This window comes from Rhinolophus hipposideros (assembly GCF_964194185.1).
Source record: "Rhinolophus hipposideros genome assembly, chromosome: 11".
Classification (NCBI taxonomy): Eukaryota; Metazoa; Chordata; class Mammalia; order Chiroptera; family Rhinolophidae; genus Rhinolophus; species Rhinolophus hipposideros.
In genome coordinates this window covers 65,249,297-65,273,178 of record NC_138057.1, presented here as the reverse complement: position 1 = coordinate 65,273,178, position 23,882 = coordinate 65,249,297, and the positions used below count along the sequence as shown (strand labels likewise).

The 23,882-nt window shown below is 48.7% G+C and overlaps 2 protein-coding genes across 5 annotated transcripts; both read left to right on the top strand.

The window, feature by feature from the left end:
* Positions 1–174: 174 nt before the first annotated feature.
* Positions 175–3,163, top strand: POLE3 (DNA polymerase epsilon 3, accessory subunit). Its single transcript, XM_081065298.1, has 4 exons — positions 175–655; positions 756–841; positions 1,218–1,336; positions 1,611–3,163. The coding sequence occupies exons 1-4, from the start codon at positions 590–592 to the stop codon at positions 1,781–1,783; spliced, it is 444 nt and encodes a 147-aa protein (XP_080921424.1). The 5' UTR covers positions 175–589; the 3' UTR covers positions 1,784–3,163.
* A 3,539-nt stretch (positions 3,164–6,702) lies between these two features.
* On the top strand, positions 6,703–23,486 carry ALAD (aminolevulinate dehydratase). 4 transcript variants are annotated; one of them, XR_013994494.1, is made up of 13 exons: positions 6,718–7,087; positions 12,765–12,952; positions 13,906–13,956; positions 14,441–14,537; positions 14,904–15,039; positions 15,166–15,249; positions 15,350–15,438; positions 15,724–15,779; positions 15,867–15,954; positions 16,048–16,134; positions 16,453–16,582; positions 17,239–17,369; positions 17,851–20,406. XR_013994494.1 is itself a non-coding variant. In XM_081067117.1 (12 exons), exons 2-12 carry the CDS (start codon positions 12,840–12,842, stop codon positions 17,295–17,297), a joined length of 990 nt encoding a protein of 329 aa, XP_080923243.1. In that variant the 5' UTR covers positions 6,703–7,087; positions 12,765–12,839; the 3' UTR covers positions 17,298–23,486. The 4 variants fall into 4 exon arrangements, 2 of the variants coding, with proteins under 2 accessions (XP_080923243.1, XP_080923244.1); XR_013994495.1 differs by having other exon boundaries at positions 6,934–7,087; positions 17,808–17,996; XM_081067117.1 differs by having other exon boundaries at positions 6,703–7,087; positions 17,239–23,486.
* Positions 23,487–23,882: the final 396 nt, after the last annotated feature.

Here is a 23,882-nt window from a genome sequence, read left to right as displayed (position 1 = left end):
TCAGAGCAGACGCCACCCCGCTGGGAGGCCGCAGCCCACCGGGGCCGTGCGCCCCGCCCCCAGGCCCCGCCCCCCGCCCCGGGGCCCCGCCCCCAGGCCCCGCCCCCCGCCCACCAGGCCCCGCCCCCGCCCCCCAGGCCCCGCTCCGCCCGCCGCGTCCCGCCTCCGTCTCCCACGCCAGCCGGCAGGCTGCGCTGTCGCTAGGCAGCGGCGCACGGGGCCCTGCGGAAGGGACGGAAGCCCCAGTGAGCCCTACTTAATTGGGGGGAAAAGCTCCCGACGGGGTGGCGGCGTGAGGCGGACACACGAGCTTCGGAAGGGACGCCGAGTGTCAGTGGGGCCCGACGGAAGCCCCGGCGGACCGAAGCCACCGAGGCGGGGGACGTTGGGACGCGCCCGCGACTGGAGGCGGAAGCGGGGCTGCTGGGGGAGGGAGGCTGCCGCGCGCGGGGCCGTCTGGGACACGATGTGGGCAACGTGGGGCGGGACGGAAGCCTCGTGGGGTCAGACCGTGGCGACGCGGGAAGTCTGGACGCCGCGGCTGCCTAAAGACGAGGCCTGAGAAGCAGGGCCGGCCCCGCTGGCGGCAATGGCGGAAAGGCCCGAGGACCTCAACCTGCCCAACGCCGTCATCACCAGGATCATCAAGGAGGCGGTGAGCAGCTGGACTGACGGTGGGGCCGGGGGCGGACGGACGGCGATGGGGGAGACGGGTCCCGGGCCCGCGGCTTTGCTCACGCCCGCTCTTGTCGCAGCTCCCGGATGGTGTCAACATCTCCAAGGAGGCCCGGAGCGCCATCTCCCGCGCCGCCAGCGTCTTCGTGCTCTACGCCACGTCCTGGTGAGGCGGGTGAGGCGGGCAGAGCTGGCCAGACCTTGGCTGTGACTCGAGGGGCTGGGACAGGAGGGCAGCGCAGAGGGGCTCCCTGCGCCCGAGGTTGTGGCTTTTAGCCCACACACCCCAATTACTCTCCTACCTCGGTGGGGGGAGGTTCACAGCCTTCATGCACTTTTTGCAAGACCCGAAGCAAATAAAACAAAAAGTAACTTCGATTTAACTTTCTTGTACAGGGAAAAGGGAGCTGCCGTGTCACCAAACTCCGTGCATCTAGGACACGGGCTCTCCCATGCTCCCCCTGGGTGCTCCTTTTTTCTGTCCGATCCGTAAGTGGCAAGGGCGAGGCTGGTGACCCCTAATGTTTCTTTTCTTGTTTCAGTGCCAACAACTTCGCCATGAAAGGGAAACGCAAGACACTGAACGCCAGTGATGTGCTCTCAGCCATGGAAGAGATGGAGTTCCAGCGGTTCATTACCCCGTTGAAAGAAGCTCTGGAAGGTAACGACCATTTCATTTTCTCAGTCAACTAGATGTTCATTCTGTGTGACCTGCTCACCTGGTCCTAAGTCCTTCTGGCCTGGATCCCTTGAGTCCAGTAAGCAAGTATTGGGTGTGACTCAGAACCAGTGCAGTTGGACCATCTCAGGTGTTACCGTTCTAGGCAGGTATGTTTTCCTTGTGTGCCGCAGCTTTTCCCGTTATACACGGGCGTTAACTGCCGCCATCTGTTTGGTTCAGTCTTGCCTCCTAACCCCCTCCTTCCTCCTTACAGCATATAGGAGGGAGCAGAAAGGCAAGAAGGAAGCTTCAGAGCAAAAGAAGAAGGACAAAGACAAAAAGACAGATTCAGAAGAACAAGACAAGAGTAGGGATGAGGACAATGACGAAGATGAGGAAAGACTGGAAGAAGAAGAACAGAATGAAGAGGAGGAAGTGGACAACTGAATAGGGGGAGGAGGCGGTGGCACCTTGGAAGGTACCACTCAGAAATGTGCTGTGTGTTTATATGAAGCTTTTTCCTACTGGGCAGAGCACTCTTAGGCAGGAGAGCCTGAGAACATCGAAATGAAAACTGGCTCGAATTACCAAACCGGCACTTCCCAGGCTCAGAGCATCTGAGGAGGAGAATCCTGTTTTGCTTAATTGGTCTGAAGGTTATGACTTTTTGGCAAGAGGGATCCTGAACAGATAATTTCATCAATCAATTTGATCTCTCTTGTTTATTTTTATATGTGATTAGGCAGGTTTTGATTCTCAGTTCCCTTCTATGCTTCCCCCACCAAAAACAACAACTTCCATGCCATGTGCTGTGTTCCAAATCACAGAGGCAGCCAAAGGCTCAGGAAAAATTGAGGCTTAGATCATGGTCAGCCTGCTTGTACAGTATCTGACAATACGAGCTATTACAAGTGGTGAGAAAGGCTTAGCTTTGGAAAACTGCTGAAAGGCTGTGGGAGAACAGTGGAATCTGTGATCTCTTTAGTTGACTGTCAACATTCATTGGATTTTGGTTTTTACTGACCCACTTGGCTTGGGGCCCTTCTATATTGCTTGCAAACATTTGACCTGTTGGTGTGCTGCACTCTGGGCAAATATGCTTTTAAATCAGCATTGTAGAGTGGAATTAGTCAAGCAAGTGTGCCAATCAATGTCTAACTCTTAAAAAAACAAATGGTTTAATCTTAGCTGCACCTCACTTCCTTCCACTGTACAATGTTAGGAATTATTGTGACCCAGCAGATATAAAATTCCAGGTTTTCTCTTACAGGCCATCTCCCAGACTTAGGACTATGGCTTTTCATTCTTCCAGTTCGTGACAATTTCCAAGCTTTATTTCTCATAGGCACAGCTTTCTCCTGTGCTTCTCACTTCCTGTCTCTCTCCTGCCTTTCCTTTGCTCTCCATTCCCATTCTTCCTTCTTTTCTCACTTCTGTCAGTTCAGAAACTTCAGTGATCTGCTTAATAACCCAAAGTACAGGTTCCTCTGATTTCTTAGGTCCAATTTGATGTCTTTTAAAAATGATTTTGTAAACCTCCTGAATCTTAAGGGAAATCTGATGGTGCTCGAGAATCTAACCCCCCCACCCCCTTTGCCAAACCATCCCCTTTAACTGTTTGTAAAATATCTCTATTGACTTTTCTTCGTGTTTTTTTCTCTTTCCATTTAGTGCTTCAAGCACTTTTTTGTCTCTAAGAAGGTTGACAGGTGTAGTTTGACACTGTTAATTTGTGAAATGAATACAGTGAAAAGTTGATAAATGAGTGAAGAATATTGAGAAAATTGCAGTGCTTTGTACAAATAAAAAACATTCTTGTTAAAAGTGATGACTCCTCTTTCATGCTTCTTCGTGGTATGCTTTGGGGGAAGACCCACTGATCACGCCCTGTACAGTTTTTGGACTGTGGACTGGGCCAGACCTTGGCAATTATGGGATCCTGCATCACCTTGGATGGCCAGCAGATGCTGCTGTTTCCCAGGCAAAGGAGGCTCTGCCCCTCAGCCACACGAGAGAGCTTTCCATGGCTCTGCAGGACACCCTGGACATACTAGATGCTCAACAACTCCAAACATTTATTGAGTTCCTGCCATATGTCTGGCACTCTTCCAAATGCTTTCAAGTATTAACTCTTAAACCCTATGAAGGCGCACTGCTGTTATCTTCATGATCTCAACTCTAATCCTGTATTACCTCTCTAACCTACATAGATTTCTCAAATCCTGGATTTATAAATAACATTCCTCAAATATAAACCCCAACAGTCATTAGATCCAGTGGCCTTTTCCTTCTCCGCGGCAGAAACATTTCTTAATTCCCATGAGCACCACTAGCCTAAGCCCCCAAGTCCCATCTGGACTCCTGTGGCTTCCTTTGAGCTCAGTTTCCTGCCTCATCTCAGCTTCCCCTGTGTACTACTTGCCAAGTGGCTCTTCCTGGAACATTTCTGTTACAGTCCCACACTGTTTCCTATTAAATCCAGACTTAAACCTGTTATTCAAAGCCTGCTTAAAGAGGGCTCGCCTTACCATCTATTCTAATCTGCTTCTACTCCAACATAAGGCTGTAGTCAAGAATGAATTCCCAAAAGAACTCCCTTTCCATGTGGCTTTGGTTCTTACCAAACTTTGACTACCTAAGAAAAGTCATGTTTACGGAAAGTAAGGACTGTGACTTAAAACTACAGAATTTAGGAACTGGGAAGAATGTTTGCGGTCATCCCTCAGTTTTTCTCACCTCTATCATTCCTGTAGTGATATCTGGATTTTGAACATTCTTTATTAGACGAAGGTAATGTTTCTCATCATTTTTAACCATAGCCCTTGATGCCTCGAGTTTCTGAACTGGATTTAGAGGATTGGGAGGGTTACCATCATTACCCATGCAAAATAGCTTTTGCAGCCTAATCTATTTTTGCCAATGGGAAACTGAAGCTTTTTAATTTTTATTTTGGAACAATTATATTTATAGAAAAGTTGTAGAGTGTTCCCATATAACCGGCACCCAACTTCCCCTCATCTTTATATCTCACATAACCATGGCACATTTCTCAAAACTAAGAAAAAACTATTAAATTGGCCAAACTATTGTATTTCACCAGTTTTTCCACTAACATTTTTTTCTGTTCCAGAATCCAACCCAGAATACCACATCACATTTGGTGAACCAATTTTCTTTTTAATTGAGATGAAATTCATAGAACATACAATTAACCATTTAAAATTAGCAATTCAGTGGCATTTAGCACATTCACAATGTGCAACCACTATTTCTATCTAGTTTCAAAACATTTTCATCACCCAAAAATAAAATCTCACACTAGTCAAGCAATTTCTTCCCACGTGCAACTACTAATCTCTTTCTTTTTATGTTCTTCACAGCATTTAGTGCCATTCCATGTACCTACCTGGGAGGCACGATAGTTTAGTGGGTTTCGGGGTGGGGGTGGGGTGTTACTTTTTTTTTAATTAAAATATACATACTAAAAGGTACAGGTAAGTATAGAGCTAGATAAATTTTCACAAACACACTCAGATCAATAAACAACATGACCGGCACCCTAAAAAGTGCCTTTGGTCTCCCTTGTAGTCACTCCCTATGTCTCCATGGTAATCACTGTCCTGACTTGGAACAGCACCGATTAATTTTGCCTGGGATTATATTTCATGTAAACGAAATAATACAATATGCACTCTTGTGTCTGACTCCTTTTGCTTAACAAATCTTACGTTTAAGATGTATTCATATTGTTGCATTCAGAATACTCTTAGGGATCAAAGTGAAAGATTAAGGTAAAATTACCTTAATTTTGGGGATGTAGGGATGGGAACATGTCTTTTAGTCAAGAATAAGAGAGACATGGGAAGGATAGAGTACACCAAACAGTAACATTTAAAATTTTTTCATCCTGTTTGGGCTCTTGGAGGTAGATGATCCTAATTATTTTTAGTTATCAATATTTTTAGTTATCAATAAACTCAGAGATGGAACAGGTGTCATGAAAGAAATGTTGGGCAGGGAATCTAAATAGTGGGGGGCGCAGGGAATGAACAGTAATCCCTATGAAGGAGCATGGTTAGCAGACATTACAGAGATAACCCAGTGTGATGTGGGGCAATTAATCTCCATGACAATTGTTTTCCCAGTCTATAAAATGAGGATAGTAACCGTTGTCAAAATTAGATGAGTGAATGTAAAGTGCACTGTACTGTCCCTGACTCTAATGGACAAAAAAACATTACTTCCTGCCAACTGAACTGTAAAAGAATCAGGAGGCTTTGCTAAAATTAAAAATAACAAAAGTTTTATTCAAAGACCTTAGGGCTTGAAAACTGAAAACACAACTAGGCAATACCCAGAGTATTCTGAAGGAGAAAAGAGTTCGAAAGTTTTTATATTGTAAAAAGTACATTTTTGAGAAAAATCAGTCCTGCATTCTTAAACTCTGGATTGATCCAAGATGGAAGTCTTCCAGGTATCCAGTGGTCTGGTTAATGGAACATTTCTTTCTGAGTTGTTCAGATGGTTATCTGTGGAATTAATGTACATCCAAACACAACTGAAATGTTTAAGTTCCCGGGCTAGTTAAAACAAAAATAGAATTGTTTTCCTCTTGCCTCAGCCTACTTGATTTTTAATAATTTAGCAGCTTGACCAAGGTGACTCCATTTTATGTCTTCACTCTTTTTCTCATTCCTTTCCACCACCTTCCTTATTTGAACACAGATCAACTCTAGTAGCTGGGAACTAAGCAGTGTCCTATTTCCACAGCGTTAAGCCTCTCTACCTCTTTAACTTGAAATACAGAGGTATAAAACAGGTGTGGGTTATTGCTTTTGAGAAGCAAAATCTGAGAATAAGTGTAGTACAATTCACTGGCATCCTCTGCAGTTGAAAGGCAACTTTTCAATAGTCCCCGATTCACCTTTATAAAGGCATATTCCTTTGCTATAGCGTATAGATCCCGATCCCTATTTCACCCACGCAATCCTACCAGTTCACCCAAGCCCCAAAAGCCTTACTAGGTTCTTCCAGCCCGTGCACGTACTCTGCCCCAACCCCCCACAGGCTTTTGGTCAGATCTCCTCTTGCACCCATCATAGGTCTGATGCCCAAAGTGCCCATGTCATGCACATCACATCTCCCAAACCATGGCACAGAGTAAGTAGACCTGAGCAGTTACGCTGGAATACGTTTTCTGTGAAAACTTGGAAGGCAGCTTGGTGCTGAACTCGACAAAATTTAAAAGGCTCTCCGCAAAAACGGACTTAGCTTTTGTGTTAGGCATTACGGTGTTGTTTTAATGTCCTTGACATCCAATTACGCTTTCAACAAATAATTAACCTGCACCAAGCATGCGCTAGGCTGGGAAGAGGGCTGTAGAGAGACCGTTGGAGCTGTAACCGCTTCGGAGACAGGCTCACTCGCAGGGCCCCGGGGCCCCCACGCGGGCTCCCTCCAGCCTTTGCCCCCCGCCGTGAGCGGGTACGGGCGGGCTCTCCAGCCCCTCCGCACACCGGATTGGCCAGCTTCGAGCCTGACGTCCCCGCGCGGCTGCGGCTGGAGCTGACCGGCTGGCCGGCAAACCCCCCCCCCCCGCCGGTGCAGGGGGCGTGGCCTGCACGCGGGCGAGCACCGAGTGTGAGAGGGCGGGCTGCTTCCGGGATTGCCCCCCCGCCCCCCCGTGGGCCCCGGAGACGAGAGCGCGCCAGCGGTGGCGGGAGCGTCGCCTCGGATCCCTTCGGGAGGCAGGTGAGCGGGGGCTGGCCTCGGCGAGATGACGGACTTGGAGACGGGGCCTGTGGCACCGAGAACCGCCGCGTCCCCAGCCCCAGATTGTGCTGTGCGCCTGCAGCGCTGGCAGGGCAGCCGGGATCCGTCCTGCGGGGCCGGTACTTGGGGTCTTAGAGGTAGACTTTCCCGCTGCAGCCTGCGTTGGAGTCTCCGCGTGGCCGTAGCCCTGGAGGGCCGGGCTGCGGGCTCCGCGGCTCCACGCTGTGGTCCACTCCCTTGGCCACCGCTGCGCAGTGTTTCTGTAAGAGCAGAGCGCGAGGTGCCATCGCCGATACGCGAGGGAGGTGGAAATAATAACAGCCGCTTTGTGGTAGGCTTGGAAGTACGCTGCTGCGTGGATTGGCCCATTCACTCCTTGTAACAGCCCATGGAGTGAGGCTCAGGTCCTCATTGACCAGATGAGGGAACTGAAATGACACAGCTGGAAAGTGACAGAGCCAGCGTTTGAACCCATGTGTACAAACTGGAAAACCCACGCACTGAACCATCATGCTGCCAGCTGCAGCCGGGTCCAGAGTCACGGTCTGCTTCTCTCCCCGTCTCCCCGCTTCATCCAGAGCTCTCCACAGTCCAATTCTGCTGTGTGCTTTGAAATCTGTACTTAAAGTAGCAAGGGGTAGGGGTGGCCAATTAGCTCAGTTGGTTGGAGTGTGTTGTTAGATCACCGGTTCCATCTCCGCATGGGCCACTGTGAGCTGTGCCCTCCTTTAAAACAAAAAGGGATCAAGGAGTAATAGTAGGCACTGAGAGCTGGGCTGCTGGAGTCCCGAATTCTAGCCCAAGATCTGCCGCTAACCCCTGCCTGTGTCTGTCCCTCTCTGAGCCCAGTTTCACCATCATTTCTATGATGCAACCAACAAGTTTTAAGGATCCCCTTAGGCAAATTGTTGAGGAGTCTGTGGACCTGGCAAATTCTCCTCATAGCTCCAACTAGCTAAACCCAGAGGAGGTTGGGCCCTTCACAACCTTAGATGAAGACCTGGTCTCATTCTTCTCTTTAATTCCTGTCGGTCACATTGGGGCAGGCTCAGAGTAGGTATTCAGGAAATGTGGATTGAATAACAAGTTGGTCTGTTTTCAGAACTGCCTGACAGCTGCAGTCCTGGGCCCCTCCTCTGGGCTTTTGGACCTTCTACCTAGCTGGCCTTCCTGACTGTCTCCTCTCCAGCTAGTGGCAAAGCCTGCCAGAGCTGGCAGCAGCTTCCAACCCTCTGTACCAAGACCACAGCCTCTGGAATCTTCCGCTGAGTACAATATGGAGGACAGGGAGGGGTTCAAGCCCTGCAGCTCTTTCCCAGCCCCTGCTGGTGGCAGCTCTCATAGGGCCAAATTAGGGTACTCCCAGGTTGAGGAAGTTACCTTCTAAGGAAGGAGATACTGTCACAATCAGTCTGAAAAACTACTGATCCTTCAATGTCCCTTCTTCTATGAAGCCATTCTTGACTCCCAGACACACAGGACCCTCCCACAGCACCTGGTCCATCCCTCTACTGTAGCATCTAGGTGATGAGATTATTTCTCTTGCCCCACATAAGCTGCTGGAAGGCAGGGACCCCACCCCCCACCTCGGATATCTTGGAAGACCCTGTGACCCTCACAGGTTTGAGTGATAGTTCTCCCTTCTGGGTGTGGTGCAGAAGGTACAGCTATGATGGCAAGATTTAGTTTCAGCTCAGTTCTACTCAAAAAATTAGCTACATGTTTACTGTGTGGCTCTGCATACCCCTCTTCACGGTCTCTAATTTTCTCTGACGCTTTGCCAGTTTCAGCCTTATATATCATTCCCATTTTATGGATCACAAAATGAAGACTGAAAGGCCGGCAACCTTGCCCCAAGTCACACACAGCAGAGACCAGACCTGGGGCTGTTTGACCCTGAAACGTGATTCTTTCTGCACCACCCTATACTGCCTTCCAGCTAAGCTAACCTGTTCCAATGTGGGGCGAGCATAGGTGCTGGGCTCCGTGGTGACTTGCTCTTGACCTCAATGTAGTATCACAGGATTTAAGGGAAAGCTTGCAAGCTCCTTGATTTGGAAGAAGTGCCCTCCCAACTGTGTGAAAATCTCCCAATCTTTGAGAGACTTTGTGCAAAGCCAAACCTCCACCTGGCTTTGGCTCTGCAAGCAAGAGACGCAACTCTGTTGCTCGGGGGTGTTTTTCTACTCCAGAGATATTTTTTAAGCACCTGTTGTAACAGAATGACCATGTTTGGTATAGGTAACAGGGCACTGGAGGAGAAGCCAGGAGGCCCCTGGTCAAGCCCTAACTTGTTGTGTGATGTCAGATAAGTCCTGTCACCTCCCTACATCCAATTTTCCACCTCAGAATGTAAGAAATAAACAGGATTGGTGATTTCAACTTTTTAATTTTTTTATTACTGATACCCATTTCTCAAAATCAAATCTCTCTCTGAACCCTAAAGTTTAAAAAAAAAACAACAACAAAACACAAAAAGATTAAAGTGAAACTGCCCTAGTGAGGCCTCCCGTTCACCACTCTCACCCTCCTCCCTTGTCCCCACCCTCAACCCCCAGTCTCCTTGTGGTGATATTTAGACTGCAAGGAGCCTAGGCAGCCCTGCCCTATTGCTTCTGATAAACATTTGCTACCTCAGCCTTCTAAAGTAGATGCAGAGTTGAGGCCAGTGGAATGCAGCTTTGGATTCCAGAAGCCAAAGAGGCCTGCTACTAAGGTTATTCTCTGAGAATTGAATCACAGACCTGTAGACCCCAGAATGACATTGACTCCAGACTTGACTGCAGAATGACATTAAGCAAGTCACTTAACCTCTCTGAGCCTCCATTTCCTTATCACTAAAAGGATGATTCTCTGCAATTAAATGAGATAATGTTATAATAGATACAAAGTACCTAGCCTAGTGCCCAGCACGTAACACACACAGTATATTTTTCTCTTAATTTCTCCATCTCTCCAGCCTCCAAGGCAGGTAGTAGAGGCAGAGAGATGCTTACTGAATCAAGTCTTTACCAATACTATGGACTATCATACCCTGCACTCATTGTCTAGAACAAACGCAAGTTCTGGCTCAGTTACAAACCAGCTGTATAGTCTTAGGCAACTGATTTAACCTCTCTAGGCTAGGCTTATCCTTCGCATACCTCAGAGCAAAATCCTACACAATGTGGATACTCAGGACTTTGGAACTGCTGAATGATTGCTTATTTGGGGATTGGAGTTTCTTTGAGGAGTTGCTCCCATGTCAGATAATGTGGCTGGCTCAAGGGTGGGGTGGTAGGCTGTGTCCCTGTGTGACTCCTGATAACCCCAACCCTGCCAGGGAGGAGGATCAGATAAAATGGGCCCCAGAGCTGGTTGGGAGGGAGCTAAAGGAGCCTGGGAAACTGGGGAACAAGGCACATTGGTGTACTAAAGGACCTCCCCAGACCCAGGAAGAGCAAAGCCTTGGGTAAGTCTCTGCCCTTCTCGGCACCTAGAGGTCCCGTTCACACAAGGAGAGATTGGTGGCTCTTTTTCTTTCCTACTTGGCTAATGGGTGTTCTGCCAGGCACCTTGTCTGAAAGGAGACCATACGTACAGAGACCACCAAACCATAAAGTGTCTTAAGACTGAAAAATGAAGCAGACAAGTCCATTGAATATAATGGAATTTATTATAGGGTAATTACTTAAAGGAAGATTGGGTTGGAGTGGAAGAGACAACCCAGCGGTCTGTGCAGATTATTCTCTGCTGCTAGATAGTTGTTACAGTAAGTATTTTATAGTATAGCTGAACTACTAATGATTGACAAGACAGAGGGACAAAGAATACAAACCAGGAACCATACCTCTTGGTGGTCTTATGGGTAATTGCTTAGAATTGATAATTTACCTCCATTGCTATGCCATTCTGGCCTTTTACTGACAGTATTCTTTATGGTTACATTGTGTAAGCTTACAGGACACAATTAGTCATTAACTGAGGCTTTGGTGATGCCTGAGGCTATTTAGGTCAGAGTTCTCAGCATGGAAAAACAAAAGCAGGGATACAAAGATGGAGTCAGTTTGGTTCACATCTTCTATACACACCTCCAGAGAGAAGCATCTAAAACGGAGCTCTCTGCTTCCTCTCCAAGCTCTGCTCCCTGCTGCCCTCTTTCTGCCTTGTCCCTTCTCCGTTGCCCACCATGTTAAATAAGCTCAGAGCATCCAACCCAAGAGACTGCCTTATGATGGCTCTTTCTTCTCCACCCCTCTGACCCCACAGCCTCTGTGCTCTTCTGCTTCCAATCTGCTGTGCTCAGGCTGTAAGAATTTTCTTCCTAAAGCTAGGTTCTGACCAGGCAACTCCCCCTGGTCAGAAATCTTCCCTGTCCTCAGTCTGGCCCCCTCATCCCCTCCCCTTGGACACACATGGAGGCTAGATTGCCTCCTCAGGTCCTGAGAACAGTCCATAGCCATCCCTCCTTCCCCACCTTTGCTCCTTTCTTCTCTTCCTGAGGGAACGTTCTCCCCTTTCCCTCTGACTAGCTGAACCCACGTATCCTACAAAACCAAGTTCAAGTCCTCATCTTTTAACAAGCTTCTTCTAACATCCAAATTCCCGTGGAACTCATGGTTCTTTTATGGTAGGCTGCACCTCTCCTAGTGCCCTCAGTCAGCCCGCCTCCCAGAACTGCAGTGCCAACTTGATACGAAATCGTGTGTGCAAGTGTTGGCCTGGCACACAGTAGGTGCTCAAGAAACAAATGACAATGCCCCCACCCCAGCTTCCTTCTGTCTGACATCCCTTATTTGGCATTTAGGGCATATTCTGTACTTCATGTAATTAAATATTTACTATGTGGCAGAGTATGTGGGGGAGGCAAAAATGAACTCTCTATGGTCACTGCCCTGCAGAAGCTCTGTCTACTGGGACAAGATAAGATGGGTCAACAAAGAATTGTTATATAAGAGAGAGAGTGAGCTGGGGAAGAAGAAAAGTTTCAGTGGGGAAAGGATGCCTTGTGGAGAACCAGGTAGGATTTGGAGGTGGGAGGTTGTGGAGAGAGCATAACCCTTCTCCGTAAAGGGAACAGGGGAGCAGAGCCAGAAGATGGCCAGGTGTGGCTTTTTCTTGGGGAGCAGCAGCATAATCTAGGGCTGGAAAATACGGGTGTCTAGCTCTCTGTCAGGTGCTATTTAATCCTCTTAGTGTATATCCTGCCTGACAAGAAGTCCCCGGAACAAGGGGTTAGCAGTGCTTTTCTCTAGAGGTGAAATTACGGAACCTTTTCTCTTTTGGCTTATCTAAAGTTTCTGCCAAGCACATGGACGTTTTCCATGGAATAAACAAAGTTTAAACGTTGGCTAGATCAGTGCTCCTCATACTAATCTCCAATCCATCACAGAGTGATCCTTTGACAAAATAAAATAAAAATGAATTACTAGAAAAATGTTATTTGAAAAGAAAAAGAGATCATATAAAGTAGTAGCCCAAATTTCACATTATTAGGTGCAAAGGCCTACTTTCATTCCTCTGCTTATCTTACAGACCAGCAGCGATTGGGGAACCACACTCAGAGGAGCACTGGGGTGGAGAGCAAGGAAGGCAGGAATCTTGAAGAGTCTGGGGGAACATGGCCACGTCCTGGGGACAGGGATCATGTCTCATGTGCCTCCCATTGCCCCCACAGAGCTGAGCACACAGCAGATACCTCAGAAGCCCTCAATTCCAACCAGTTTGCTGCCCTGCGCAGCCACTGCCCACCATGCAACCCCAGTCAGTCCTGCACAGCGGCTACTTTCACCCACTGCTTCGGACCTGGCAGACAGCAGCCACCACCCTCAATGCCTCCAACCTCATCTACCCCATCTTTGTCACGTGAGTCCCCAGAATGAGTCAGGTCTCTGATCTTCAGGGTGGGTGGGTGTGTATATGACCACAGCAGGCGTCTGTGTTGTTTTGGGTGGTAAAGTGAGCTGCCAGCTTGGAGCTCAAGGTATTGGAGTGGCCTACTGGGTTAAGGACAGTCATCTTAGGAATTAAACAAACCTTGAAAAGAACTCAATCTTCTCAATTGGAAAAGAAGAGTAACCCTTACCTGCCTCCTGAGCTTTTGCAATAAGACGGAAGCTGAGAAGGAGTTCTGTAGAATTGTAAAGTGCTGTGTACACCTAAGAGGTTGCAGTCATGATTATTAATAATAGCAACAGCTGACATTTATTGAGTCCTTACTGTGTACTAGGTACTATGCTAAGCACCTACATCTATTATCTCATTCAGTCCTGACAGCATCTGTATAAGGAGGGTATGGCTATTACCCTTTAGAATGTCATCTCCAAGAGGGCAGAGATTTTTGTCTGTTTTGTTCAGTTATATCGCCAGAGCCTAGAACAGTACCTGGCAGATAATAAGTGCTCAGTAAATATTTGTTGAATAAATGAATGAATCCACCCAGGATATACATGAACGACCCGAAGCTTAGGTCGTTGGTATGTCTTTGCCAAGGTCACCCAGTCAGTTAGTGGCAGTGATAGCAAATGAGGACCTTTTGGCTTCAGAATCCAACTTCTCAACCACTTGACTGCTTCCTATGATTACTCTTTTTTTAGTATAGTTGCTCTTATTGTCACTGTTATTTTTTTGTTGTTCCTATTATTATTTCAGGCCCTGGGCTTGGCCAGGCAAGGGAACCAGACACTGGACCCCATCCTCTTCTCACCATCTCCACTTCCATATTCCTTTCCAGCTCCCCAACCATCCCCCGCCAGTCACCCCCTCACCACTGGCCCTTCCCACCACTGCCAATTCATAGCTCACCCCCACTCTTGCAGGGATGTTCCTGATGACATACAGCCTATCGCCAGCCTCCCAGGAGTGGCCAGGTAGGCAACACGTTGGGGAAAGCAAGGGGATGATGGAGGGAGAGATTTTTACAGGTGGAAATAGCAGGAAGCAGAAGCAGACCCAGGAATTAGAAGGTCCACAGAGTCTGGCTTCAGCTCATTAGTGAGAAGGGTATTTTCAGGGTCAAGGTTGTTCCATAACAGAAGAGGCAGCCTTGTAAAGTAATAATGTGCTGTCTATCACTAGAGGTGTCATAGCAGAGTCTTGCATGGGAGAGCTGACCTTCAAATGGGTGTTCAATAAAAAAACATTGGAAGACTTTCCACATCTGAATTCCACAGCTCATCTACTTGGGGCCTCGGTTTCCCCATCTGTGTGTTGGGTGCATTCCTGTCTCTCTCTGTACTATGGGGCTTGAGTCATCCTGGTGCCATGTCCAGCTTGGCCCTTCACAGAGGCAGAGTGGGGAGGACCTATGGGGAGCCTGCCTCACTTCAGCCCCTGCACCCTGTCTCTGTGCAGGTATGGTGTGAACCGGCTAGAAGAGATGCTGAGGCCCCTGGTAGAAGAGGGCCTGCGCTGTGTCCTGGTCTTTGGCGTCCCCAGCAGAATTCCCAAGGTGAAGAGTCAGAAGAGGCGTTAGCAGGGAGGGGCAGGGGAGGTTGGATGAGGCTGGGCTGAGGTTCCCCACTGACCACACCCTCATTCTGGCCTTGTGCTGGCCCTGGGGCCACAGCTGAATGGACATGGCCCCTGCTGTTCATACAGCACCCATGTAGGGTCAGGAAACTAAATAGGGCTGTGACATCCTGACCGGGAAAGTCAGGTCCCCTCTGCAAAGTGGGGACAGTCCTCACTGTGAATCCCCGTCCAGCGGCTGTGATGGCGATACCAGCAGAGGGACAGGGCTGCACTCGGAGGGCCGTGGTGCCTCCCGAAGGCTTCATGTGACAGACGCCCTGCTTGGTCCTCCCTTTGCCACTAGGATGAGCGGGGCTCTGCAGCCGACTCGGAGGACTCCCCAGCTATCGAGGCGACCCGTCTGCTGCGCAAGACCTTCCCCAGCCTCCTGGTGGCCTGTGATGTCTGCCTGTGCCCCTACACTTCCCACGGTCACTGCGGTGAGGTCCCTGCCTCCCCCAGCCCTGCTGCCACCTGCACTCCCACCGCTCAGTTCTCCACATACTGGGAACAGGCCAGAACCTAAAATTAAAATGCTCCCTACAACGCAGCTATCTGACCTGCAGGGCTTCTGAGTGAGAATGGGGCTTTCCAGGCCGAGGAGAGCCGCCAGCGGCTGGCAGAAGTAGCACTGGCCTATGCCAAGGCAGGTGAGTCAGTCATCAGCAGGGATAAGCAGCCCCGGGTGAGGGAGGTGGCAGAGTGGATAGGCAGGCCCTGGAGTGCTGAAGGCCACCCTCTGCCCTTTAGGATGTCAGGTGGTAGCCCCGTCGGACATGATGGATGGACGCGTGGAAGCCATCAAGGAGACTCTGATGGCATATGGACTTGGCAACAGGGTAGGGGTGGGGAATGCAGGGAGGGGAGGGGGGAGTGGGAGAGCTTGAGCCTGGACCAGCCCCACCCCCGTATCTGCCAAGAATCACAGAACTGAAGACAGCAGTGGACAAGGCCTTTGGGAGCTCTCAACCTCTGCACCTCAAACGGGGAAATGAAGGCCCAGAGCTCCAGTGGGACTAGGGCACTGGCCCTGTACTTCCCAGCCTGGGTCCTGGTTCTGCCACATCACCCTGGGACATCTGGAAAGGGCTGACTGAGCCTCAGCTCCCGTTGTCTCCCCACAGGTGTCCGTGATGAGCTATAGCGCCAAATTTGCTTCCTGTTTCTACGGCCCTTTCCGGTGAGTAGGGATTAGCAGGGTTCTGCTGGTAATTCCTTGACCCATTAGCGCAAAGCTGGAGCCCACCCCGATGCGTCTGCTTCCCAGGGACGCGGCTCAATCAAGCCCAGCTTTTGGAGACCGCCGCTGCTACCAGCTGCCGCCCGGAGCACGAGGCTTGGCCCTGCGAGCAGTGGTGAGTGACCAGAGCTGGAGCCCTCACCCCCCAAGTCGGTCCCCCTCTCCCCTCACCTCCCAGGCACTGCCCACATTGTTCCTCATCCCTTAGGACCGGGATGTACGGGAAGGAGCCGACATGGTCATGGTGAAGCCGGGCATGCCCTACCTGGACATTGTGCGGGAGGTGAAGGACAAGGTGAGCACAGGGCGAGACGTGGGGCCTCAGGGAGATGAGAGAGTCCATGGACTCTGGGACCTTAGATGAAGGGACTGAGAATCTCAGGGTTGGAAGCAGTCTGCCCCTGAACAGGAATCCGCCCCTCCTCACCCCTGCCCAGGAACCACCAGTGGGCAGGAGTCTTTGAAAAGCTTCTGCTTTGAAAAGCCCAAGAATGAGCAGCAGTGACTCAGGGCATGGGCCTCAAGATGGTCACAGATTGGCCAGAGAGGAAGGGACACTTCCGGGGACACACCCACCCTCCACGTCTGCCTACCGCTCGCCGTTTCTCTGCAGCACCCTGAGCTCCCTCTCGCTGTGTACCACGTTTCTGGAGAGTTCGCAATGCTGTGGCATGGAGCCCAGGCTGGGGCGTTTGATCTCAAGGCTGCTGTCCTGGAGGCCATGACCGCCTTCCGCAGAGCAGGTAAGCAGGCAGGGGTGGGGGTTTGGACCTGTGCCACATGGACTGATTGGCACTTTGCCCAGAGGGGGAAATGAAGTCACGAGACAGCCTGGGGTCTCAGGCCTGCAAATGCCAGTGATCTAAATAGACGCAGGCTGAGGAAGAGACATGGAACTGTAGAACAGAACGGGGAGCAGTGAGGAAAGCAGATCCCTCTATTACTTTTTTGGTTCTGAGACCTCAGCCTAGCCACTTCAATGCCCTCGCCTGTCATAGGGATAAGATACCCGGTGCATGGTTGTCATGTGGGTTAAATGAGATGATATGTATAATTGGCATGTGTTATCACTCCATAAATGGGAGCTGGTTCTGTTGATATGCCACTCGGTGTGGGAAGGAAACTTATAGCTTACCTATTTGCCTCACTGTGCATTTTATACATTGGCAAACTGAGGCCCACAAAGAGAAAATGGCTTTGCCCACAGTCACACAATGTACAGAGCTAGAACTGGTAAGAGCTGGGCTCAGTCTCACCAGTTCTAGTCTCAGTTGTGTCGCCCACCAACTGTGCCCCTTCATAGTAGCCTTCTTCCCCCTCTGGCCCTCAACTCCCAGAAGGTGTGCCCAGAGCTGATGCCCTGCCCCTCCCCTGCTTCCTGCTTCTCTCCCCCACACAGGTGCCGACATCATCATTACCTACTACACACCTCAGCTATTGCAGTGGCTGAAGGAGTGATGGAGAGAGTATGGAAGACCCAAGAATTGGAACTTTAAAAAGGTCCCGGGCCTTGGAGAAGTGAAAACCAAAGTAAATGCTGCTTTTAGAACTTTGCCATCATGCCCTCTTCCTGCTCACATGCTGTCAGGTGCCTAGCAGTCCCAGGTGGTTTCTGCCAATGTGCCAAATCTTACCACTCACAGCCACATCTTCATGGGCTCCTTCAAGCTTCCCACCCTCTCCTGAGTCAGTCCTAAGGCTACCGCTATCGTTCCAGCTCCTTTCTCTGGTGTGGCTTCAGGTTAAAAACCCCCAGCAGTCAAGGGCGCAGGCTTGGTGGGGCCTGGGAGAGGGGCCTAAGGCATTAGGGGAAGAGGAAGGCACTTGGATCATGGATCCACAGGTGCTCCGGAAAGCCCAAGACCTCTGGCAGCATTGCTGGGTGCTGGGACTGAGGCCTAGATTGATATCCCCGGGTTTAGAGTTGAGATTTGCTGCAATTTCAACTGGAAGGGGATTCTCACACAGGCCAGGGATCACCAGGACGCCTGAGATCTCTTGTTTTACTCAGAGCCATAAAACCAGGAAGGAATTACTCATTAACGAGCAGAAACATTGCCTGAGGATCAAAATCCAGAAGCAAAGAGAGAGTTCCTGACTGTTGGAGGTGCCACCATCAAAAAGGTTTTTATTAAAGAGATTTGGGTTTGTTTTTGTTTTTTTTTGAGAACGTGTGCTCTGTGCCCAGGCAGTGCTAGGTACTGAGCATCTCGCAGGCAGACCTCAGCCTGTCTCTCTGCATGAAGCTATACAAGAATGAGGGAGACAGACAACAACAAGAAAACAGACAATAAAACAGTTACACATTATAAGTGCTTTGAAGGTAAGAAAGGGTCTGAGACAGAAGAAAGGGGCCTTTCTTGAGAGGATAGTTGAGAAAGCCCTCCCTGAGGTTGAGGGACAAGGAAGGTCCTTTTCAGAGAGCAGAGGGAAGCACGCCAGAAGCTTCGAGAATGACATGAAGTGTGCAGCGATCCAGTGATGAGAGGAATTTGGCAGCGCTGCTGGGAGCGGGATGAAGAGGAAGCTGGGTGAGAAGACTGGAGGTTGGAAAGGTAGATCCTGCACCTTTTAGGAAGCTTGGATTTTATTTTGCATCTGATATAAAGCCACCTGAAGGATCTTAACCAGTTATGTGTGGTCCAGTTTTGCACACTGCCTTTATGGGGAAAGCAGAAGGGCAAGAGAAAAAGCAGAAAGAGCCTGTTTGGGAGGCTGCTGCAGACCCCGGGGAGCAATGGTGATGGTTTGACCATGGTGGTGTCAGTGGAGACAGGAGGAAGCAAATGTATTTAGGATACATTTTGAACACAGAATTAGCAGATTTTGCCCGTGCTTTAAATCCAGAGGGGTCGAGGGTGAGGCAATGGAAGAAACCAAGGATGCCTTCATGGTTTCTGACTTGAGCAACTGAATTCGTAGTTTCAATTTTCTTCTGAGACTGACAGGATATAATACTTCCCCCTAGTTGAAAGTTAACGCCCAGCTAAGGAGGGGCCCGTGTACAAGTCCACCTGCCCATCTGCAAAAACAGAGAATCCCAACTCCAGGCCCAAAGCAAGTTCAATTTGGACCATGAAGCAAAACAATCCCTTTTAAAATTTAAAATAAATAAATGGCTGGCAGCTCCTGCAGTCAGACCAGTCTCCTGACTCTTGGTGGTCTTCCCCAGGGCTGTGGCCGATTTCACTAAAGACCTGACCTCAGCCTATGGGAAAGTGGCCAGCCAAGATCGGGGCTTCAAGAGTCACAAAGCTTCTTCCAGGAAGCCTGAGCCTGATCTACCTACCACTGAGGGGCCCAAAGCACTCATCGGTGATGAGTCACTGATGGGCATTGGGGCTTCGACTAGGCCACAGCCTGTGACAATCTTAGCTTCTTGGCTTCCTGTCTCCTGGCCCCTAGCCTCTGAGCTCATTTCTGGTTAAAACGACTAGTGTGAAAGGGAAGGTTCTTCAAGACCATCCCAGAGTCATCGTTGCCAAGCAAATACAGGGCCTGGCTCTGTTCTAGGCACAGAGAGGACAGTAGCTAGACACTGCCCTTTAGGTACAAACAGTCCACAGGGAGCAAACAACTCTGTGTATCCAGACCCCCTACCCCAGGGTAACATTAAGTGGAATGAGTCTCCCTGAGAACCAGGAAGCACACGTGTCACCAGTGATGTGGTGACAGGTGCTATGAAGGAGGTCACCAAGACCTGACCTAGTTCGAAGGACCAGAAAATGCTTCCCTGAGGGACTGACATTTAAGCCTAGACCTGAAGGAAGAGCAACCAAGCTAACACATTCCACCACCCTCACGTTTTGCTTTACTAAAATCCCTAGAAGTACAAACTCAGTGGCATGTGGTTGAGGGTCTCAAAAAGCAACAGGCATTTTAACCAGCCAATTTACTACCAGTTTCCCAAGTAGAAAAGGAGGAATCCTGACCTGCTCCCTACCTCACATGGACTCTGCCAATTCCATATTAGTGCCTGTGCCTTGCAGCACCCCATAAGCTGTACTGTTCTGGGTAGTCTTGGTGACAGAAACTAAACGCAATAGGAAATGATTGGTTTTCATAACTGGATTGTAATAAGGTCAAGTGTGGCCAGGTCTAGGGTCAGAGGCTCTCATGGAGGCCTCTGCCCCTTCCTAGCTCTCGCTGTTTGCCTCCGCTTGGCTTTATTTTGCCACTTAACAACCACATGATCCTTACATGGTCCTTTAGACCTACCATTCCAGAGAAAGATTCTTTCTGTCCCATCGTTCACATAGCAAATCTCTGGAGGTCTGATTGGCCCTGCTCAGGTCACATGGCTGACCTCTTGGCTCCATTACTGTAAACAATGGCATGAGAGATGTGGCACTGTGATTGACAGTCTCCCTCATTACACAGGAGGCTGTTGTACCAGTGGTCCCCTTTGTCTGGAATTGCTTTACCCCAAAATCTGTATGACTGTCTCCTTTTTATTGTTAAGATCTTGGTTTAAGATCTTCGTTTCCTCAAAGCCACCTCTCCTGATACCCAATTTAAAGTGCTTCCCCAGTCACTGTATTACTCAGGATTCAAGTTCAGTAGATATAACAAACAAAAAAAAATAACAATAGCTTAAGATGGAATATTTCTGAGCAGTCCAGAGCTGTCAGCTACGTGATATAGGCGGTCATGGCTCCTACCTTGTTCTGTCATCCTCAACACGTACGTGTCAGCTTCCATCTCGTGAACAAAGATGGTGGGTCCAGTTCCCACCATTACGTCCTCTTTTCAGCCAGCAGGAAGATGGGCAAGTAGAGGACATGACCCTTCCATACAACCCAAAAGTTGTACACAGCACTTCTATGTACATGCCCTTGTCTGAACTTAGTCATATGACCACACCTAGTTGTGTAAGCAAGGCTGGAAAACAGTCTAGTGGGGCAGCTAAAACTCAGGTTCAATTACTAAGGAAAATGGAGAGAACGGCTATTGGGGCATCACGTGGAGTTCTTGTAATCACAGAAACTGGTCAGAATAGCAAAGTAAAAGAGATCCTTAGGAGACAGACAGGAGACAGACCCAGAGAGGGGGCTCGTCCAAATTCACACAAGCCAGGAGCAGACCAATGCTGAGATTCAAGCCTAATTCCAAGCCAGGTGCTCAAAACTGGGAAAGGGATTATAAAGGAGTAGGGGTAAGGAATTGCTTTTAGATGGACTTTAGCTTTTTATGTATTAGCTTAGCTTCAAATTCATTTATATTCATGTATGATATATATCTAACAAGGATATAGCCATTTGTTATTTGTGTAAATGAAAACGGCTAGTACATGTATAAAAAGGTGTTATCATTAGTCAACAGAGAAATTCAAATTAAAACCACAATGAGATCGATAGAACCATACATCCGTCAGAATACTAAAGTTTTTAAAAGATAGACAATGCCAATCGTTGAGAATGTGGAGCAACTGGAACTCTCAGATATTACTGGTACAACCACTTCAGAAAACTGGCCACATCTACTAAAGCTGAACACATGCATACGTTATGGCCCAGTGATTTCACATCTAGGAATTAACCTAACACAAATGCGTACATATGTTCACTAAAATTAGACATATTTGAGAATGTTCATAGTAACATTTTCTATTATTTGTAGTAACCAAAAACTGGAGATAACCCAAATGTCTACCAACAGTAAAATGTAGTATATTTATATAATGGAATATTATAGGAGAATGAATGACCAACAACTACACATAGCAACATGAATGAATCTTACAAATGAAATTTTGAGCTAAAGAAGGCAAAAGAAAGCATGCTGTATTATGCCATTTTTACACAGTTCAAAGTAAATATTCAAGTAGAAGTCAAATAGTGGTTACCCTCTGTGGGGGTGAGCGACTGGAAGAGGATGGGGGCTCCAGGGTTCTAGAAATGTTCTTTTTCTTGGTCTGGGTTCTGGTTGCATAGCTATGTTCAATTTGTAAAAATTCAAGAACATTTACATGTATTGCACCTTTCTCTATGTATATTCTAAGTTAACTAAAAAGTATTAGGTTGGTGCAAAAGTAATTGTAGTTTAAAGGCTAAAAATAACCTGGCAAAAAACCTCAATTATTTTTGTAGCAACCTAAAAGATGAAAATTTATTGTGTCTGGTGTGCCCAGCCTGGGTTTACTTGTGCTTTGGGTGTGAGAATCTCAAGGAAAAAGCCCTCATGTAAGAAACATGTTTTCTCAAAGACAAATAACTTAAGGCAGCATCCAGTGTAAGTGACATGCCAGGTGTATCCAGGAGCAATCACCAGGCCAGGACACAGATCAAGGAATGAAGCCCTCCCAGGATTTCTGTCACCTGACTTCAGAAGGACACTACACACCCATTAAATGTACCCATTTTTGAACTGGCAAATCAGAAGGTCATTTCAGAATAGCAGGGGCCTGTCATTGGCTTTCCTGTGACACACAAACCTCCATTTTCTCTCCTGAAAAAGTTACCCAGAGAAAGAGTAAGGCAGGCCCTAGAGGACAGTTAAACCAGGGCCATAACTCCCGGGAGCACATTCACATAGATTTTCATGGAAATGCCCCCTTTGTGCAACAGGTGCCCTGGGTTGAAAGAGTTATATGACCGAACAAAACCTTAACCTCTCAGGAGACAATTATCTCATCAGTAAAGAATCATCTACTTCTTAGAGCTTTTCCATGTCTTCTCATTTGATCCTGAGATAGAGTAAAATGCTCTATTTATAGAGAAACCGAGAGTCCATGGGCAAAATTAATTATCTTGGAAATTATAAGCTAACTGGGACTTCAGCTGGAAGTTGTTTTGTCCAACCCTCCTCTTCCCCCTCCTCCCACTGTATACTGTGAGGCTGAGGCCCAGAGAGGAAAAGGATTTACCAGAGGGCTCACAGAGGGGCAGGTGGCAGAGCTGGGAGCAGAACCTAAGGGGCTGGTTTTTACGTAACCCTGAAAAGTGGTCAGTCTCAGACACTGTTGGATTCTGTGAAATGCAGATGGACCTCTGGCCTCCCAACCACCCTTTTTACTCCCACTTCTGGGAATCATGCTTGTGACACATAAACCAAGTTTTGCTGATGAGCCCCTGGAGTCAGGCTCTCCCTTGAGGCCCAGCATCTGTGACTCTGCACTTCGTATTCCCTCCCAGGCCGGAGCCCAGTGAAGGTGAGGCAGTTCTGATTGAAGTAAACAGGCCAGCCTTGGAATACAGGCGCAAGTTTTGGGGAGAGAGAGAGAGAGAGAGAGAGACCTGGGGAGTGAGTGGGGGTGACAGGCCCTCCTTTTCTTCCCTGGCGGGGCCTCAGCACCTTTGCACTTGCCAGTTTCGTATCTGTCCCTTCCTTTTCACCTGGCTGCCTTTGCGATCTTTGCTCCTCCCCTAACCGCCTCATCCAAAGAGGCCCTTCCTGCTCATGGAACCATTGTTGTATTGCCTCCACAGCACTCATCACGATCTAAAATCGTGTTTATTCAGTTGATTTTTGTCTGTTCCTCCCATGTTCCATGAAGGCAGAAACTGTCTTGTTTCCCACTGTATCCTCAGTGAAGGACAGGGTCAGACACAGAGAAAGACGTGTTCAGCGAGTACTTAGTGAATGAGGTCGGGCTTTCTCTTTTTTCTTTGTACACTTTGTATTATTAAACATTTTTGAGATGAGCATGAAACCTTGTTTTCATTTAAAAAAAAAAAAAGCAGCTACATTACTGCAGAGGCCTCTACCCTCAGCAAACTGACTTGGGTTAGACAGGTTTCCCTCCTGGTTCTCGTTGGAACTCCAACCAGACAGGGGCCCAAGGCCACAGCGCTCAGCAAGCCAGGCAGGGACCCAAATCCCCTTCTTCCCGCCAGCCTGTGTCCCTCCCAGTAATGTCGGGACCCAAGGGAAGCGAAGGGTGTTGGGAAGGGAAAGAGGAAGCGGAGAGAGCGCAGAAAGCGGAGAAAGGAGCGAGACAGCGAGGGCGGGGCACGCAGAACGGCGGAGACAGTGTTAGCATAAGAGTGCGGGATGGAGAACCCAGAGGACGGGGGTCTTATGAACGGGCGGAGAGCCTACCGA

Coding starts and splice junctions, on each gene's coding strand:
- POLE3 (XM_081065298.1), top strand. CDS start 590: ATGGCGGAAAGGCCCGAGGACCTCAACCTGCCCAACGCCGTCATCACC. Junction 656..755: donor CCAGGATCATCAAGGAGGCG/GTGAGCAGCTGG, acceptor CTCTTGTCGCAG/CTCCCGGATGGTGTCAACAT. Junction 1,337..1,610: donor GTTGAAAGAAGCTCTGGAAG/GTAACGACCATT, acceptor TCCTCCTTACAG/CATATAGGAGGGAGCAGAAA.
- ALAD (XM_081067117.1), top strand. CDS start 12,840: ATGCAACCCCAGTCAGTCCTGCACAGCGGCTACTTTCACCCACTGCTT. Junction 15,250..15,349: donor ACTGGCCTATGCCAAGGCAG/GTGAGTCAGTCA, acceptor TCTGCCCTTTAG/GATGTCAGGTGGTAGCCCCG. Junction 15,439..15,723: donor CATATGGACTTGGCAACAGG/GTAGGGGTGGGG, acceptor GTCTCCCCACAG/GTGTCCGTGATGAGCTATAG.